This window comes from Halichoerus grypus, chromosome 13 (assembly GCF_964656455.1).
Source record: "Halichoerus grypus chromosome 13, mHalGry1.hap1.1, whole genome shotgun sequence".
NCBI classification, from domain to species: domain Eukaryota; kingdom Metazoa; phylum Chordata; class Mammalia; order Carnivora; family Phocidae; genus Halichoerus; species Halichoerus grypus.
Window position 1 is genome coordinate 60521564 of NC_135724.1, and position 16850 is coordinate 60538413.

General features: G+C 41.7%; 1 protein-coding gene across 8 annotated transcripts in view; it reads left to right on the forward strand.

Annotated features, from left to right (window-relative positions):
* The first annotated feature begins 6809 nt into the window (after window positions 1-6809).
* Window positions 6810-16850, forward strand: part of TWSG1 (twisted gastrulation BMP signaling modulator 1) — a 145058-nt gene continuing 135017 nt past the window's right edge. For 4 of the 8 annotated variants that reach the window (XM_078060591.1, XM_078060592.1, XM_078060596.1 and 1 more), the window contains exon 1: window positions 9546-9693. In XM_078060591.1, coding sequence (XP_077916717.1) covers window positions 9681-9693 — 13 coding nt within the window. In that variant the 5' untranslated portion in view covers window positions 9546-9680. Of the gene's footprint in view, window positions 7087-7448; window positions 7644-9539; window positions 9694-16850 lie in introns of those variants that run through there. The other 4 variants (XM_036092511.2, XM_078060597.1, XM_036092510.2 and 1 more) reach the window with 4 other exon arrangements.

The window sequence follows — 16850 nt, forward strand, 5'->3', positions numbered from 1 at the left end:
GTAAAGATGAAAATTATAAAAGATTTTATAAAAGGAATTGATAAGATAAGAAGTTGATTGAAAAAAGAAAGAAGAGGATTTAAAAAAAAGGGGGGGGGTGGAGAGAATGTGACCAGGCAGGAGACTAGAACAAAGCCAGACACTAGAGATTTAGGGTATATTTTCGTCTGTTAGAAGGAACTGTATCCCAAAATTTTGAAGAGAGAACAATTATGAAGGGATAGAATATGACTCAAAAATGAAAAATAAAAAAGATTTTTTAAAAAAGGGATTGATAAGATGTTGGTTGATAAAGGGAAAAGAAAAATTCAAAAAAAGAAAAAGAAACTTAAAAAAAAATTAACTTTGAAGTCTAAAGAATCATGGGAAAAAGGCCATGAATTCTATGTGCAGTATTCCCCTAGCGCTGGAGTTCTGCCGTTCTCATTGATGGGTAAAGTTGGTCTTGGCTGGCTGTTCCTGCTGATCTTCTGGGGGAGGGGCCTGTTGCCATGGTTTCCAAAAGTCTTTGCCGGAGGTGGAAGTGCCCCGCCCTTGCCGTCCGGGCTAAGTAATCTGCTCAGGTTTGCTCTCCGGAGCTTTTGTTCCCTGCAAGCTTTCCGTACAGCTTTGGAGGTGGAGAGTGAAAATGGCGGCCTCCCAATCTCCACCCAGAGGAGCCGAGAACTCGGGGCCCCGCTCCTCAGTGCGCCCCCAGAGAAAAGCCGTCAGTCACTCCCATCTCCCCGGTCTCCGGCCGCACTCTGTGCTCACCTGGCCTGTGACCGAGCATTTCTATCTCTGGCACCCGACCCCGTGTGGAGTCTCCAAACCCAGCTGATCCCCGCGGTGCGCTCCCGCGCCGCTCCTCCCGGGGGAGGAAGGGGAGTCTCCCCGGATCTGCCGCTTGTTGGGTCCCTGCTGGAGGAGCAGTGGCCCAACTGTGCCGCAAATCACGGTTTATGGCAACCCCGAGCTGAGAGCCCGTGCCTTGGCTCCGTCCCTGCAGCCGGCTTCCCTGCTCCGATACCTGGGAGCTCTGCTGCACTCAGGCAACCCCGGTCTTTCTGTGACCCCGAGGGTCCTGAGACCACACTGTCCCGCGAGGGTTCCACCCCCAGCTTAGCCACCAGAGCGACGTCCCTCAGTGGAGCAGACTTCTAAAAGTTCCGATTTTGTGCTCCCCGGCTCTATGACTTGCCAGAAGCGGCCGACGGAGGCCCCTCCCCTGCCGTCTATCCTCCCGAATATCGAATATCACCTCGGATTCACTTCTCCGCACGTCCTACCTTCCAGAAAGTGGTCGCTTTTCTGTTCAGAGAGTTGTTGCTATTCTTTTCTTCGATCTGCTGTTGAGTTCGTAGGTGTTCAGAATGGTTTAATCCCCATCCAGCTGAATTCCTGGGACCAGAGGGAATCCAGGTCTCCTACTCCTCCGCCATCTTGCTCCGCCCTGGGAGATAAAGTTTTAAAATAGCCAATAGCCAATGCTTAACCCAGTGCTTGGCACACAATAGATCCTCAACTTATTTGTCCAATATATATTTCTGTTGAATCATTCAATGCAGTTTTTCATGGGAACCTGTGGGAGAACGTTCTCTCAAGAATGAATATTAGGAAAAGCGGTACTTCTAGTTCATTTTTATTCTACAAATACTGTGGATGTTGTGATGGGTTGTGTTTTCTTTCTTTGCGTTTGCTGTGAGAATGCTTAAAATCTATCTGACAACGAGTCATTTTTGTGCCACTCTGTGCCCAGTGTTATTCTCTTGACCTTATGTTCCTTCCTTTCAAATTCCCTATGTGGTTATTTGACCATTCCTGTATCATTTGTATTTTTCTAAGCTTCTTTCAATCCTTCCTGGAAAAAGCAAGCCATAAACATATGAAAAAAAATAATTAGGCACTGCAATGAGACACCATTTTGCACCCACTGGGACGCCTATAATCAAAATTATGGAAAATACGAATGCTGGCAAGGATGTGGAGAAATTGGAGCTCTCATACATTGCTGGTGAGAATGTGAAATGGCACAGCTGCTGTGAAAGGTAGTGTTGCGGTTTCTCAACAAGTTGAACATAGAGTTACCATATGACCCATTCCACTCCTAGTTATATACACAAAGGAATTTAAAGCAAGTGTTCAGGGTCGCCTGGGTGGCTCAGTCAGTTAAGTATCTGCTTTCTGCTCAGGTCATGATCTTGGGGTCCTGGGATTGAGCCCCATGTTCGGCTCCCTGCTCAGTGGGGAATCTGCTTCTCTCTCTTCCTCTGCCACTCCACCTGCTCTTGCTCTCTCTCTCTCAAAAAAATAAATAAAATCTTTTAAAAGAAAAGAAAACGTTACGCTAAGTGAAGAAGCCAGATAAAAAGGCCAAATATTGTCTGACTCCATTTATCTGAAATGTCCCAAAGAGACAAACCCATAGAGACAGAAAATAGACTAGTGATTGCCAAGGTGGGGTGGGGGTTGTGTGATTGCTTAATGGGTATTGAGTTTCCTTTTGAGGTGAGAGAAATGTCCTGGAATTTGATAGTGGTGATGGTTGCTTAATATTGTGACTATACTAAATGCCACCAAATTATATACTTTTAAGTGGTTAGAATGATAAATTTTATCTTACATGAATTTTAACACACACAGACAACATTAAGTTCTTAGGTACTTGGTGCTCCTCTCTTGTAAGGTGGTGCAGCTCTGAGGACTGAGGGACTGAGGCTGTCCTGGGTGGTTTGCTGCTAGGACACTCCTCCTCCCAGCCAGCCCCACTCTGGTCACTCACCTCTCATCACCTCCACCCCCAAATCCCCCTCTCTGCCCCTTCAAGTCTGAACTTCCCTTCAGACCAAGCATAAGCCTCCAGGAAGTCTTTCGGATTATTCCAAGCACCACTGATCTCTGCTCGCTTTTTCTTTCTTTCTTTCTTTCTTTTTCTTTTTCTTTCTTTCTTTTTCTTTCTCTTTCTTTCTTTCTTTCTTTCTTTCTTTCTTTCTTTCTCTTTCTTTCTTTCTTTCTTTCTCTTTCCTTCCTTCATTCCTTCCTTCTTTCCTTCCTTCCTTTCTTTTTTAAAGATTTATTTATTTATTTATTTATTTGAGAGAGAGAGAGAATGCAGGCACATGCAGGAGTGGGAGGAAGGGCAGAGGGAGAGAAGTTCAAGCAGACTCCCTGATGTCATGGGCCTGCTGAATCTCATGACCCATGAGATCAGGACCTGAGCCAAAACCTAGAGTCAGTCGCTTAACTGACTGAGCCACCCAGATGCCCCTGCTTTTCCTTGTTTCTTAAAGTAACCATTAAGCTCTTGACTCTGTGCATCCTTATCTTTTTCACTAATTGTTTTCACATCTTCATTACTGTTGTCATTTTGGCTAATACAGGTGAGACCATCGGTCCTAGTTTTTGCAGATCTTCCAAGAGCCTGAGAATCCCTGCACACAGCGAAATGAGACATTAAAGACATGATTCCTGCCCTAAAGAAGCTTCTAAAATTAGTTGAGCAAACAAAACATATATACAATAATAGTGAAATGTCAGTGCAAATAAATGCTTTAGGAGCTCAAAGGCTATTGGGGCCTTCAGCCAGGGAAGTCATTCCTTTAATCAATTCATTCACCTACTATGTGCCAGGCACTGTGTTGAGTCACGGAAGATGATTTTTGATATCTGAATAGGGTGATATTTGAACAGGCTTTCAAGAGTGGGTAGGATTTATGTAGCTAGAAAAAAAAGTAAGAATCCTGTCCTGAGCAAAAAGAAGAATGTACAGAAATACAAGATTGGAAAAATACAAAGTGTGAAAATAAACCAGTTTAGCTTATGGAGAATATTTGTGTGACATCAAAAAAGATCTGCATATACTGGCATGAAAAGATGTTCTAGATATGCTAAGTGGAAAAAGCAAGTTGTAGTGAAGTATTCTTAACATAATTTCATTTTTCACAAACATATGTTAGTGTATGTGACTACAAAAAGAAGAAATATACTCAAAACTAGGAGCAACCGCTGGGGGCTAAAATGGCAAGGGGCACTCATTATGAAGTTCCATAATTTAACATTTTTCCCCAGCTAAGCATGTATTACTTCCATGATGAGAAGGGGACAAAAGGTAAATGAAGATAAATTAATAAATATTTTAAATAAATAAGTTACAGAGTTTAGACCTAATTTGGTAAGCAACAATGAGCCACGTGTAAATACTGAATTTTGGGAAGCCTTAGGGGCTTTTGAGAATGCTTTGTAAATATCTCAATAGTCCTTGATAGCCCTTTGCAAATCTCTGCTGAAATAGCATCTTCTCCAAGCAGGTGGGGTCTGCATGCTTCCCCAGTGGTCTGCTGGGTCTCCTGCAGCCCCTTGGCACGCCCACCCCAGCCCCTTACTCCCCACTCCCATGCAGAGGAGTACTGTTCCTTTTACCTGGTGGATCAACAACCATTCATAGCAGAGGTAACGGCAAGGGAATGAATTTATTTATTTATTTATTTATTTATTTATTTATTACTATTTTTTAAAGATATTTTTAATTTATTTATTGAGAGAGAGCTCTCGCACATGGGTGCATGAGCAGAGGGAGGGGTAGAGGGAGAGGGAAAGAGAGAAATTTAGCAGATTCCATGCTGAGGGCAGAGCTGGATGAGGGGCTCAAACTCATGACCGCTCAGATCATGACCTGAGCCGAAATCAAGAGTCCGATGCTTAAAGACGATTAACCCAGTGAGCCACCCAGGCGTGCAAGAAATCCATTTTCTTTCCTCATTCTTTAGATAGCTTTGCAGTAGATCCATAACAGAACAAATAGGAAGGCTAGAAGGGAAGAGAATGATGGAGAAAGGAGGTTTCTCTTCAAATGGGCCTTCCATCCCCAGTAGATCTTCCCTCCCACAACAGCAGGCCGGGAGGCTGATAGGCTGTGGCTCACTTTAATTCAGATCTGTAAAACCAGATCGGCTCATTTAGTTGAGTCAGCCAAGTAGAGAGAGGTTGAGAATGGGACTGTGGGTTCCAAAACAGAATCCCCAGCCCCTAAAGTGCTGGCCCCTTGGGAGACAGAGTAGTTTTCCCCACTGGGAAAATAACTGTATACACTATTTTAATATTAATCATTCTAAAAATATATATACTACTTTTTTTTTTAAGATTTTATTTATTTATTTGACAGAGAGAGTACACAAGCAGGCATAGTAGCAAGCAGAGGGAGAGGGAGAAGCGGGCTCCTTGGGAGGGAGAGGGAGAAGCAGGCTCCCCGCTGAGCAGGGAGGCCGATGCAGGACTTGACCCCAGGACCTTGGGATCATGACCTGAGCTGAAGGCAGACACTTAACTGACTGAGCCACCCAGGCACCCCTATCCACTACTTTAAAATGTTGATATATCATGAATATCTCCATGCCAACAATATATTAGTACTGCCATCTGCAATACTAATTCTCAAAGTGTAATTTGGGGACCCTAGGAGTCCCAAGACCTTTTCAGGGGGTTCATGAGCTCCAAACTCTTTTTATTTAAATTCTAAAACATTACTTGCCTTTCTCATTCTCCTGTCACAAGTTTCCTAGAGGCTACATAATACACGATATTGCAACAGTATAAATGCACAAGCAGACATAAAAATCCAGCTGCCTTTTATTAACTTTGACATTAAACAGAATAGCACAAATGTAAAATAATGCCATTTTTTGTTTTTGAATATGTACTTATTTTTCATAAAATGTTATTCATGTTACCATACAAGAGAGTCTATTATTTTTAAGTGAAACAACAAATATTTCTTAAATTTCTCTTTTTAAAAAAGATTTTATTTATTTAAGAGATAGAGAGCAGGCATGCAAGGAGTGGAGGGAGGGGTAGAGGGGGAAGAAGAGGGAGAGGGAAAGAATCTCATGCAGTTGCAGACTCAGTGCTGAGCATGGAGCCCAACTTGGGACTTGATCTTAGCACCCTGAGATCATGACCTGAGCTGAAACCAGGAGTGGGAGGCTTTACTGATTGAGCCACCCAGATACCTCATTAAATTTCTCAGTTTTAATATAAGAAGTTTTGATAGCACACATAAAAGTACCTCTCTGGTGTCCTCAGTACTTTTCAAGAGTGTAAAGGGGTCCTGAGACCAAAAATGTGAGAACCTCTGATCCACAATATCATGTTTTAATAGCTGATTTAGTTCACTGCACTGGAGTATCGTAATTCATTTAATTAGTAAGTAATGCCAAAGAATAAGATCCTTAAAGTTAAATTTGTGTACACTCTTAATTACTTCTTTAAGATAATTTTCAGGGATGATTTTTAACATGCATACTTATTCACTTACTGTACAAAAATGGACTGACATTATTAATGTAATCCACCCCCTCAGCCAATCAACACTTTCCATTCTTTCTGTTTTGACTACTAGTTGAAGACTTTATCGCTAGGTCACCATTTCCAAGGGGAAAGTACCTTGTGGCTCATCTAGCTCAATGGGCTCCAACTTAATCACTTTGAAATCTTTTTAAAAAGCAAATTCCCAGGGTTGTGGGAAAGAACTGAGCATAAATCTCAAATGCCTTTATCTACATGTTTACTGTCGGCCGAATCAATTCATTCTTCTAAAGTACAGGCTGAAATGAGTGCTGCGTCATACATGCTCCTGGAGCCCTCTCCGACTGAGGATTGCGGTGGTGCGCTGTAGCCATCTGTGTAGCCGTCTGTCCATCCTCTCCGAAGACCAGTGGCCTCCTTCTTGAACAGCACCCACGGCGCCTCCTCTCTTCTATTTCCCGTGCTAAGCCCAGTGCCAGGCACTCATTGAGGGCGCAGCAAATTTTAGTGAACTGCTGAACGAAGACTCTACCCTAGCAGATCCTTATTCAGTAGGTCTGAGACAGAGCCCAGAAACGTGCAGTTTAAATAAATCCTGCCTCCGACGTCAGATAACAAGAGTTCAAGGGTAACGGGCTGGGCTGCTCCACCACTAGGTCTTGAATCCCCATAACGGGACAGATACAGCTGCTTCACAGGGTTGCCGTGGGGAGTCACTGAGCTAATGCACGTCGCATTCTCGGCTCCGTGAAGAACACAGGCCAAGCGCTGAGACTGGGCCTCACAGAAAGTAAGCCGCAGCCCCAGGTAGGCGACAGAGAAATCCAAGATGGGGGCAGGGAAGGGCGGGGGCAAGGCGCGCGTGGGTGCCCGAGTGGGTGTCCCTGGGGGCGGGAGTGTGGCCTCTGTTGGGCGTGACCGGAGGGCGGGGTGGGGCCTTCGTGCGTGAGCGGGGCGGAGTCCCAGTCGGGGGCGGGGCCGCAGCTGGGGGCGGGGCCTTCGTGCGGGCCGCGCCGGGACCAGACTGGAGGCGGGGCGGTGGGCCTGGCGGGCCGCAGGCGGGGAGGGGCGGGCCCGGGGCGTGCGCTGACAGGAGCGCCCCGGGAGTGAGAGACGCCTCCTGGCGGGAGCTGGCGGCAGCGTGGAACCGAAGGCGGGCGGAGGGACAGGGGAAACTGCGTGGGGGTGGGGGAAGGGTGGCGGCGGGCCTGTCTCTTTAAGGTGCCCGAGGCTCGCGGGCGCTGCGTTGAGGGACGGCGCGGAGGCGCGGCCTGCCTCCCTCGCACAGCCCCGCGGCTCGCCCAGAGCTCGGCCGACCTGCGGGGGAACGAGGGCTAGGCGGCCTCGCGGCGCCGCGGCGCACGGTGAGCGGGAGCAGGCGGGGCAGGGTCTGCGGCCGGGGAGGGTCCGGGCCCAGAGCACCGGCCTCTGGAGGCCGAGGCCGCGGCGGGCTCTCGGGGCCGGGAGAAACGGAGCAGCTCCCGCGCGGCCTGGGCCCCGCCTACGCGCAGGACAAAGTGGGGGCGCCGCCCGGTGGGTGCTGGGCGCGGGCACGCAGGCCGGCGGCACCTCAGCGGCCCTCTCCGCTGCCTCGTTGGTCAGCGGCGCGTCGGTGAGCCGAGGGTGAAGAGCCGCCGTGGCTTCTGCCTCCTCACCCGGCAGCAGGGGCTCCGTGCAGCGCACAAAGGCTGCTGTCAGTGCCATCCCCCTTGGGACCACACACAGGTCGCCAGAGCCTGAGAAACTGGTCCCGACGTAGGAAAACAGTTCCGCTGTGGTATCGTTCCTCACTCCTTAGGAAAAAAAAAAGGGAGGCCCTTTAAATAATTTTGTTACCTGCTTTATATATGCCCTTATTTACTTGAATACTTTTTCCAGTAAGATTTTGGGAGTAGTATGAAGACAACCAGAAGAGATGGAAAAAAAAAATCCCATTTTTAGTGAGTGTAGGATGAAAACTAGTTATGGATAAAAATCACTTTTCAAATACCTTCTTTGGCCCCCACGAATATGCACCAGAAATCATCCGACTGTGTATGTGGTGTTAAATAAATTAGAAAATTGGGTTACTAACGGTCTTTAAGAATAGTTTATGGGCCTCAGTAACAGTCACCAGGGCTTTCTCTTTCAAAATTGAGTCATCCCGGGTGCAAAGCCCTTTATTCTTTTCACCTTATTGCTTTTGTTTTATTGTACTTTATAATACTTAGAATAAAAGTTTACAGTAATCATAAAGGCCCTATAAACTCACCTTTTATATATTCAACATCAGTAGTCATTTATTTTACTTGATTATATTTTTGGGAGGGTTTGTTTTAATGCCAAGAAGTTATATCTTTTAAAACAGCTTAATAAACATGTCTGTGGTTTAGCCACTGTCAGGATTTGTGCTGGTCTTTTTTTCCTTCTGTTTTTCAAAGTGTACTATCTTCTTAATAATGTTGAAGAATCTATGGTACCTTTGGTGTAGAATTAAAAGAATATCTTCACATTTTAATAAATTACTCAAGAGTTCTTAATGCAATTAATAATTTACTATCCTCTTTGTTATTTGCTGGGTTATTTAAGGAATGACTGTCAACTCCTTTCTCTCAGCTGCTTCATTCTGGCTAATTATGTTAAGAGGTAAAATGAGATGGTCATAAATACTCATTAGAATAATTTGCATTTTAAAAATGTGTTAAATTGGGGCACCTGGGTGGCTCAGTTGGTTAAGCGGCTACCTTCGGCTCAGGTCATGATCCTGGGGTCCTGGGATCGAGCCCCACGTTCGGCTCCCTGCTCAGCGGAGAGCCTGCTTCTCCCTCTCCCTCTGCCTGCCACTCTGCCTACTTGTGCTCTCTGTCTGTCAAATAAATAAATAAAATCTTTTAAAAAAATGTGTTGAATGTTTTAAATTATGATACAATATTAATAGTTTTAAATATGAGTTTAGAGTTGAATAATGGGCCTAAAACTAAAGTTGAATAGTAGTGGAACAGTATTAAAACTAGTTATTTGCCTCAGTAACCTGATGGTTTTTATATACATATCATATATGTGTATATATATGTATATGAAGTTGGCTGACAAGACATTACTTATATAAAAATTGTAGTTTGTTTTGACTGTTTAATCATTCATTGAGTGTCCTTTAAATGATCACTCAAAAGTCTTAACACAATGAGTCTTGTTTTGCTTTTCATTTCTGTATGTGTTCTTAACCTAGCCCTTGCCTTTGAATTAAAGGTGTTTTTTTTTCTTTTTGTTTGTTTGTTTAGCTTCCTGGGAGTTGATTGTCTCTGAAGAAACATGAAGACACACTGTGTTGTTATGCTTACTCTAGCCATCCTAGTGTTCCTGACATGGGTCCCTGTGTCACTGAGTTGTAACAAAGCACTCTGTGCTAGTGATGTGAGCAAATGCCTCATTCAGGTAGGACTAAGTGTACTTTTATTAATATTAAAATGTAAAAGAGATAAAGAGTGCATATATACAGATATAGAGTGTGTGTGTGTGTGTGTGTGTGTGTGTGTGTGTGTGTGTGTATTACAGTGTAAGGCCTGAGTATTAAGTCAGCTCCTGAGGTACTGAACCATGACACACTGGTCTGGGTTTTTGCCCCCATAGTTTTCTTGCATATTCCCAAGGTCAGATTCAAGAAGTTTGGTGCTGAAAATAATATCCAGTTTCATAAATATGCCATTACAAAGTGATGAACACTCCATTCAGATAAAGTAAAGGGTTTTCTTGTATTATCTAGTTTATATACCAAAGAAGCTCAATTACTATATTTAGAAAAAAGCTAGTCAAATAATAGAAAAATTGTTCCTTTATATAAAGTAATAGTTGTCTATTCTGTGCAACGGTTATCCCAAATGTAGCAATTAATGCAGTAAACATTTATGTCATGCAGTGTCTGAGGGTTAGGAGTCTAGGAGCAGTTGAGCTGGGTGGTTCTGGCTCAGGGTCTCTCACAAGATTGCAGGCAAATTGTCGGCTGAGATTGTGGAGAATCTGCTTCAAAAACACTTGACAATTATGTCTCTTTCAGTCATCAGGATAAGCCTAGGGATGTAGCTACCACTGTCATTTTTCTGAAGAAAAAATTGAGGTTAAGTAATTTGGTTAGGTTCATATAGCTAGTAAGTGACTGTAGAATGAGGTCTTTAACTCCAAAGCCTGTGGCCTTCCCACTAACCATACTGGTTATTACTCCATAAAGTTGTGTTAATTAGTGTTAATATAGCTGTTCTCTCTTTTCTCATCCTGTTAGACCATCTGCAGTCTTGTGCCTTTTGTGTGTGTCTGTATTTATTAGCCTCCCTTTTAATTTTTGGTTGTTGGCTAAGAAATCCGGTAACCACACATATTAGAATTCTGTGTAAGGTATGAGTCAGCTGTAATTCTGACATGGAGCAGTTGTGTGTATGTACTATAAGTGATAATGATTTTTATAGATTTGAGGTATTTTGTATTCATTTTGGACATTTTGGTCCTTCTCATTAATAGTTCGAGATCCTTGGAAGCCTGGCCTTTGTCTGAGTGTAGTTTGCCACCATCTCATACTCTCTTTACCCTTACTTTGCATTTCAAATCAAAACATTGAAATAGAGAAGTTTGTTGGTTGGTTTGTTTTTATTTTTTTTCACTGTGGACATTTTTCAAGCATAAATAGAAGAAGAGAGGAGTATAGTGAAGGGCAGTCCGGCAATTAACTCAGGCTACCCATGTTTCATCTCTGTTCCTCTACACTGCCCACCCCAGCTATGTCTTAATTTTAGGCAAATTCCTGATACTGTTTTATCATAATTCTAATATCTACATTTTAAAGATAAGAACTCTAAAACACAGATATTAGCAATTTACGGGGTGCCTGGCTGGCTCCATTGGAAGACCATGATACGATCTCAGGGTTGTGGGTTCGAGCCCCACATTGGGTGTAGAGATGACTGAAAAACAAAAACAAAAACAAACCCCAAATAATCTTAAAAAGAATTAACAGTAATTTTAAATATCATCTAATTTTATACATGGAAGTCTTGATATGGCATGTCTGCTTAGGCTCATGCTGGCAGAAAACTTTGTAGTCTGTATGTGAAGTCCAGCTTTGTGCTCTGGTCTGATGGGGAAGTGGTGCCCCTTCCCACGTTGCTTCAATGTAGCTTTATTATTATTAGAAATAAAGTATCGCAACAATTGCTATGTTCATGTTCAGGTAGAATTTCACTTAAATGCCACAATATTTTTGACTCTCCAAATCTATAATTTCCATTAGTTCAAATAATTAAAAATTGGATTTTATTAAAATAACTTGCTTGGTAAAGGAGTATTTTAAAAAGATAGCTTTTGGTTAATATTGATAAATACCCTCAAAGGTTTTCGGTTTGTTTCTTTTGCTTTTAAATTAAAAAATATGTAGGAGCACCTGGGTGGCTCAGTTGGTTAAACATCTGCCTTCAGCTCAGGTCATGATCTCAGGGTACTGGGCTCAAGCCCCGCATCCCGTTCCCCACTCAGCGGGGAGTCTGCTTGTCCCTCTGCCCTCCCCCCACTTGTGCACACTTTCTCTCAAATAAATAAATCGAATCTTTTTAAAAATTAATTAATTTAAAAATATGTAATACAAAATACTTCAAAAAGTAAAGACTACTATGAGTGTAAAAACTGGAAAATTGAGTGAGCTTCACCTGTTAAATGGTGACTCTAGTTATTTCATTGGAAAGAAGCTAGGACTTGTTTTCTTTACCATTAATTCAGTGATGCTAACGTTTCTCAGATTCCTGTTGTTCCTTCAGAGCCAGGAATCATCAAATCTTTTTCTGGAGTGGTAGAGACAACATTTCTGGTACATAGTGGCAGAGTATTTGAAGCTAAAAATATTGCAGGCTTGAGAATTAGGGATTTTCTTATTCATTTATTCACAAACACTTATTGGACATTGAAGGAAAATGTGATTAGTTCCACCATTTGACTGATTTTGTGGTCTCCAAAACTCCAGCAGATTATTTCACATTCTGAGCTTTATTTTCCTTGTATTCCTCTTACTATGGCTATGTAACCACCCCAGAAATCAGTGGCTGAAAACAAGGTTGATTTTGCCCATGAATTTGCATTCTGCCGGGGTGGGTGGGGTAACTCATCTTTGCACCACACAGCACTAGGGCAGCTTAAAGGCTGAGGGCTGGACTTATCTGAAGCAGCACTATTCTGTAGAACTTTCTACAATGATAGAAACAGTCTACATCTGCCTTGTGCAGTGCAGTAGAAACTAGCCACATGAGGCTATTGAGCACTTGGAATATGACTTGTGTGATTGAAAAATAGATTTTTAAATTTTATTTAGTTTTAATTAATTGAAATGTAAATAGCTACATGTGACTAGTGGCTACTATACTGGATCTCACAAATCTGAAGGCTCACTGATAAGTCTAACACCTGGGCTAGAAAGATTCTTCAGCACTCTCATTCTGTCTCTCTCGCTCTCAGTCACTTACTTTCTCAGTTGTCTCTCTATATGACCTCTCTAGTGTGCTGGTTTAAGACTAGCTAGATATCTTACATATTGGCTCAGGGCTCCCAAGATACATGCCTCATGAAAGAGAGCTAGAGGAATATGTATTGCCTTTTATGGTCTCACCTTCGAGGTTACGTACTACTTGCACCATAGTCATTGGTCCACCTGGATTTAAGTGGAGGGAACATAGGCCCTACCTCTGATGGAGGAGCATAAAAAGAGCGTATGGCATAAAATGGCATGGACATCTTTGAAAAATACATACATATTAAGTGTAAAATAGATTGGCCGGCTAGGTGATCTCAGAGTTTCCTTCTAGTTCTATATAGTTCTAAAGAAAGAAAACAACTATTATGTGTTAAATATTCTCTTTTTTAAAAATCAGAGTAAGAAAGGCATTTCTCTCTCTTTTTTTATTGAAGTATAATTGACATACAATGTTACATTAGTTTCAAGTATACAGCATGTTGATTTGACAATTCTATACATTAGTGCTCACTATAATTAAGTGTAGTTACCATTACAATATTACTTTTTTAAAGATTTTATTTTATTTATTTGAGAGAGAGCAAGCAAGAGAGAGCACAAGCAGGGGAGAGGGGCAGAGAGCGTGGGATTAAGCAGACTCCCCGCTGAGCAGGGAACCTGACTCAAGGCTCCATCCCAGGACCCAGGGATAATGACCTGAGCCAAAGGCAGACGCTTAACTGATTGAGCCACCCAAGTGCTCCTGTTATTACAATATTATTGACTATATTCCCTATGCAGTACTTTCCATTGCTATGACTTATTTTATACCTGGAAGTTTGTAAGTATACCTCTTAATCTCCATTATCTATTTTCCCCATCTCTCCTTCCCCACAGCCATTAATTTGTTCTCTATATTTAAGAATGTTTGTCTTATTTTTCAGATTCCACATGTAAGTGAAATCATATGGTATTTGTCTTTTTCTGTTTGACTCTTTTCATATAGCATAATACTCTCTAGGTCTGTCCGTGTTGTCGCAAATGGCAAGATCTCATTCTTTTTTATGGCTGAGTAATACTCCTGTGTGTGTGTGTGTGTGTGTGTGTGTGTGTGTGTGTGTGTATACACTACTCTTCTTTATCCATTCATCTACCTATGGACACTTGGGTTGCTTCCATATCTTGGCTGTTATAAGTAATGCTGCAATAAACATAGCATGTATCTTTTCAAATTAGTGTTTTCCTTTTCTTTGGGTAGTTGGATTATATGGTATTGTATGTATTTCTATTTTTAATTTTTTGAGTTACCTCCATACTGTTTCCTACAGTGTTTGCACTAACTTAACATTCCCACCAACAGTGCACGAGGGTTCCTTTTTCTCCACATCCTTGCCAACACTTGTTATTCCTTGTCTTTTTGATGGTAGCCTTTCTGACTGGTATGAAGTTATACTTCATTGTGGTTTTGATTTGCATTTTCCTGATGATTAGTGATGTTGAACATCTCATGTGTCTGTTGGCCATCTGGATGTCTTCTTTGGAAAAATATCTCTTCAGGTCCTCTGCCCATTTTTAATTGGATTATTTGGGTTTTTTGGGTGTTGAGTTGTAGAAGTTCTTTATGTTTTGGATACTAACTCTTTATCAGATATATTATTTGCAAATATCTTTTCCCATTCGCTAAGTTACCTTTTTGGTTTTTTCTTTTATTTTTCTTGCACTGTGCAAAAGCTTTTTATTTTGGTGTAGTCCAGCTAGTTTGCTTTTGTTTCCCTTGCCTCAGGAGACATATCTAGAAAAATATTGCTAAGACCGATGTCCAAGACATTATTGCCTATGTTTTGTTTTAAGAGTTTTATGGTTTCAGGTCTCATTTTTAGGCCTTTCATCCATTTTGAGTTTATTTTTATGTATGGTGTAAGAAAGTGGTCCAGCTTCATTCGCATGTAGCTGTCCAGTTTTTCCAACACTGTTTATTGAAGGAACTGTCTTTTCCCCATTGCATATTCTTGCCTCCTTTGTTGTAGATTAATTGACCATATAGGTGTGGGTTTCTTTTTGGGCTCTCTCTCCTTTTCATTGATCTGTGTGTCTGTTTTTGTGCCAATACAATACTGTTTTGATCACTACAGCTTTGTAATATAACTTGAAGTCTGAAATTGTGGCGCCACCAACTTTGCTTTTCTTTTTCAAGATTGCTTTGCTATTCAGGTCTTTTGTAGTTCTATACAAATTTTAGTATTATTCTAGTTCTGTGAAAAATGCTGTTGGTATTTTGATAGGGATTGCTTTATTTTTTTTTTTTAATTTATTTGAGAGAGAGAGTGAGAGAGGACATGAGAACAGGGTGAGGGGCAGAGGAAGAAGCAGACTCCCTGCTGAGCAGGGAGGCCGATGCGGGACTTGACCCCAGGACCCTGGGATCATGACCTGAGCCGAAGGCAGTCGCTTAACCAACTGAGCCACACAGGCGCCCAATAGGGATTGCTTTAAATGTGTAGATTACTTTGGGTAGTATGGACGTTTTAACAATATTTGTTCTTCCAGTCCATGAGCATAGTCTGTCTTTCCCTTTCTTTGTATCATCTTCAGTTTCTTTCATAAGTGTCTTATAGTTTTAAGAGTATAGGTTTCTCACCGCCTTGGTTAAATTTATTCTTAGATATTCTTTCTGTGCAACTGTAAATGGGGTTGTTTTTTTACTTTCTCTTTCTGCTACTTTATTATTAGTGTATAGAAATGCAGTAGATTTCTGCATCCTGCAACTTTATAGAATTCATTTAGCAGCTCTAGTAGTTTTTTGGTGAAGTCTTTAGGGTTTTCTATATATAGTATCATGTCATCTGCAAAGAGTGAGTTTTACTTCTTCTTTACCAATTTGGATGCCTTTTATTTCTTTTTCTTGTCGATTGCTGCAGGTAGGACTTCCAGTTTGTTGAATAAAAGTAATGAGTGGACATCCTTGTCTTGTTCCTGATCTTAGAGGAAAAGCTTTCAGTTTTTCATCATTGAGTATGATGTTAGCTGTGGGATTTTTCATATGTGGCTCCTTTATGTTGGAGCATGTTCTCTCTAAACCCACTTTGTGGAATTTTATCATGAATGTGCTTTGTCAAATGCTTTTTCTGCATCTACTGAAGTAATCATATTGTTTTTATCCTTCCTCGCGTTGATATGATGTATCACATTGATTAATTTGCAAATATTGAACCACCCATGCATCCTTGGAATAAATCCCACTTGATCATGGTAAATTATTTTTTTTAATGTACTGTTGAATTTGGTTTGCTAGTATTTTGTTAGGATTTTTGCATCCATGTTCATTAGAGATATTGACCTGTAGTTCTCTTTTTTTGTGGTGTCTTTGGTTTTGGTACCAGGGTGATACTGGCCTCATAGAATGAATTTGGAAGTTTTCCTTCGTCTATTTTTTGGAGTAGTTTGAGAAGAATAGGTATTAATGCTTAATTTTTTTTTAAAGATTTTTTTTATTTAAGAGGGAGTGGGGGTGCAGAGGGAGAGAATCTTCAAGCACACTCCCTGTTGAGTGTGGAGCCTGAGATCATGACCTGAGCCAAAGTAAGATGCTTAACTGGCTGAGCCACCCAGGCGCCCCAGTATTTCTTTAAGTGTTTGGTAAAATTCCCCTGTGAAGCTGACTGATCCTGAACTTTTGTTTGTTGGGAGTTTTTTTTTTTTTTTAAGATTTTATTTATTTATTTGACTGAGAGAGAGACAGCAAGAGAGGGAACACAAGCAAGGGGAGTAGGAGAGGGAGAAGCAGGCTTCCCGCTGAGCACGAGAGCCCGATGCGGGGCTGGATCCCAGGACCCTGGGATCATGACCTGAGCTGAAGGCAGATGCTTAATGACTGAGCCACCCAGGCGCCCCTTGTTGGGAGTTTTTTGATTACTGATTCAATTTCTTTACTAGTAATAAGTCTGTTCAAACTTTCTATTTCTTCCTGATTCAGTTTTGGAAGATGGTATGTTTCTAGAATATTATCCATTTCTTTTCAAGTTGTCCGATTTGTTGGCATATAATTTTTCATAATATCCTTTATATACATATACTTTTAAAGATTTTATTTATTTATTTGACAGAGAGA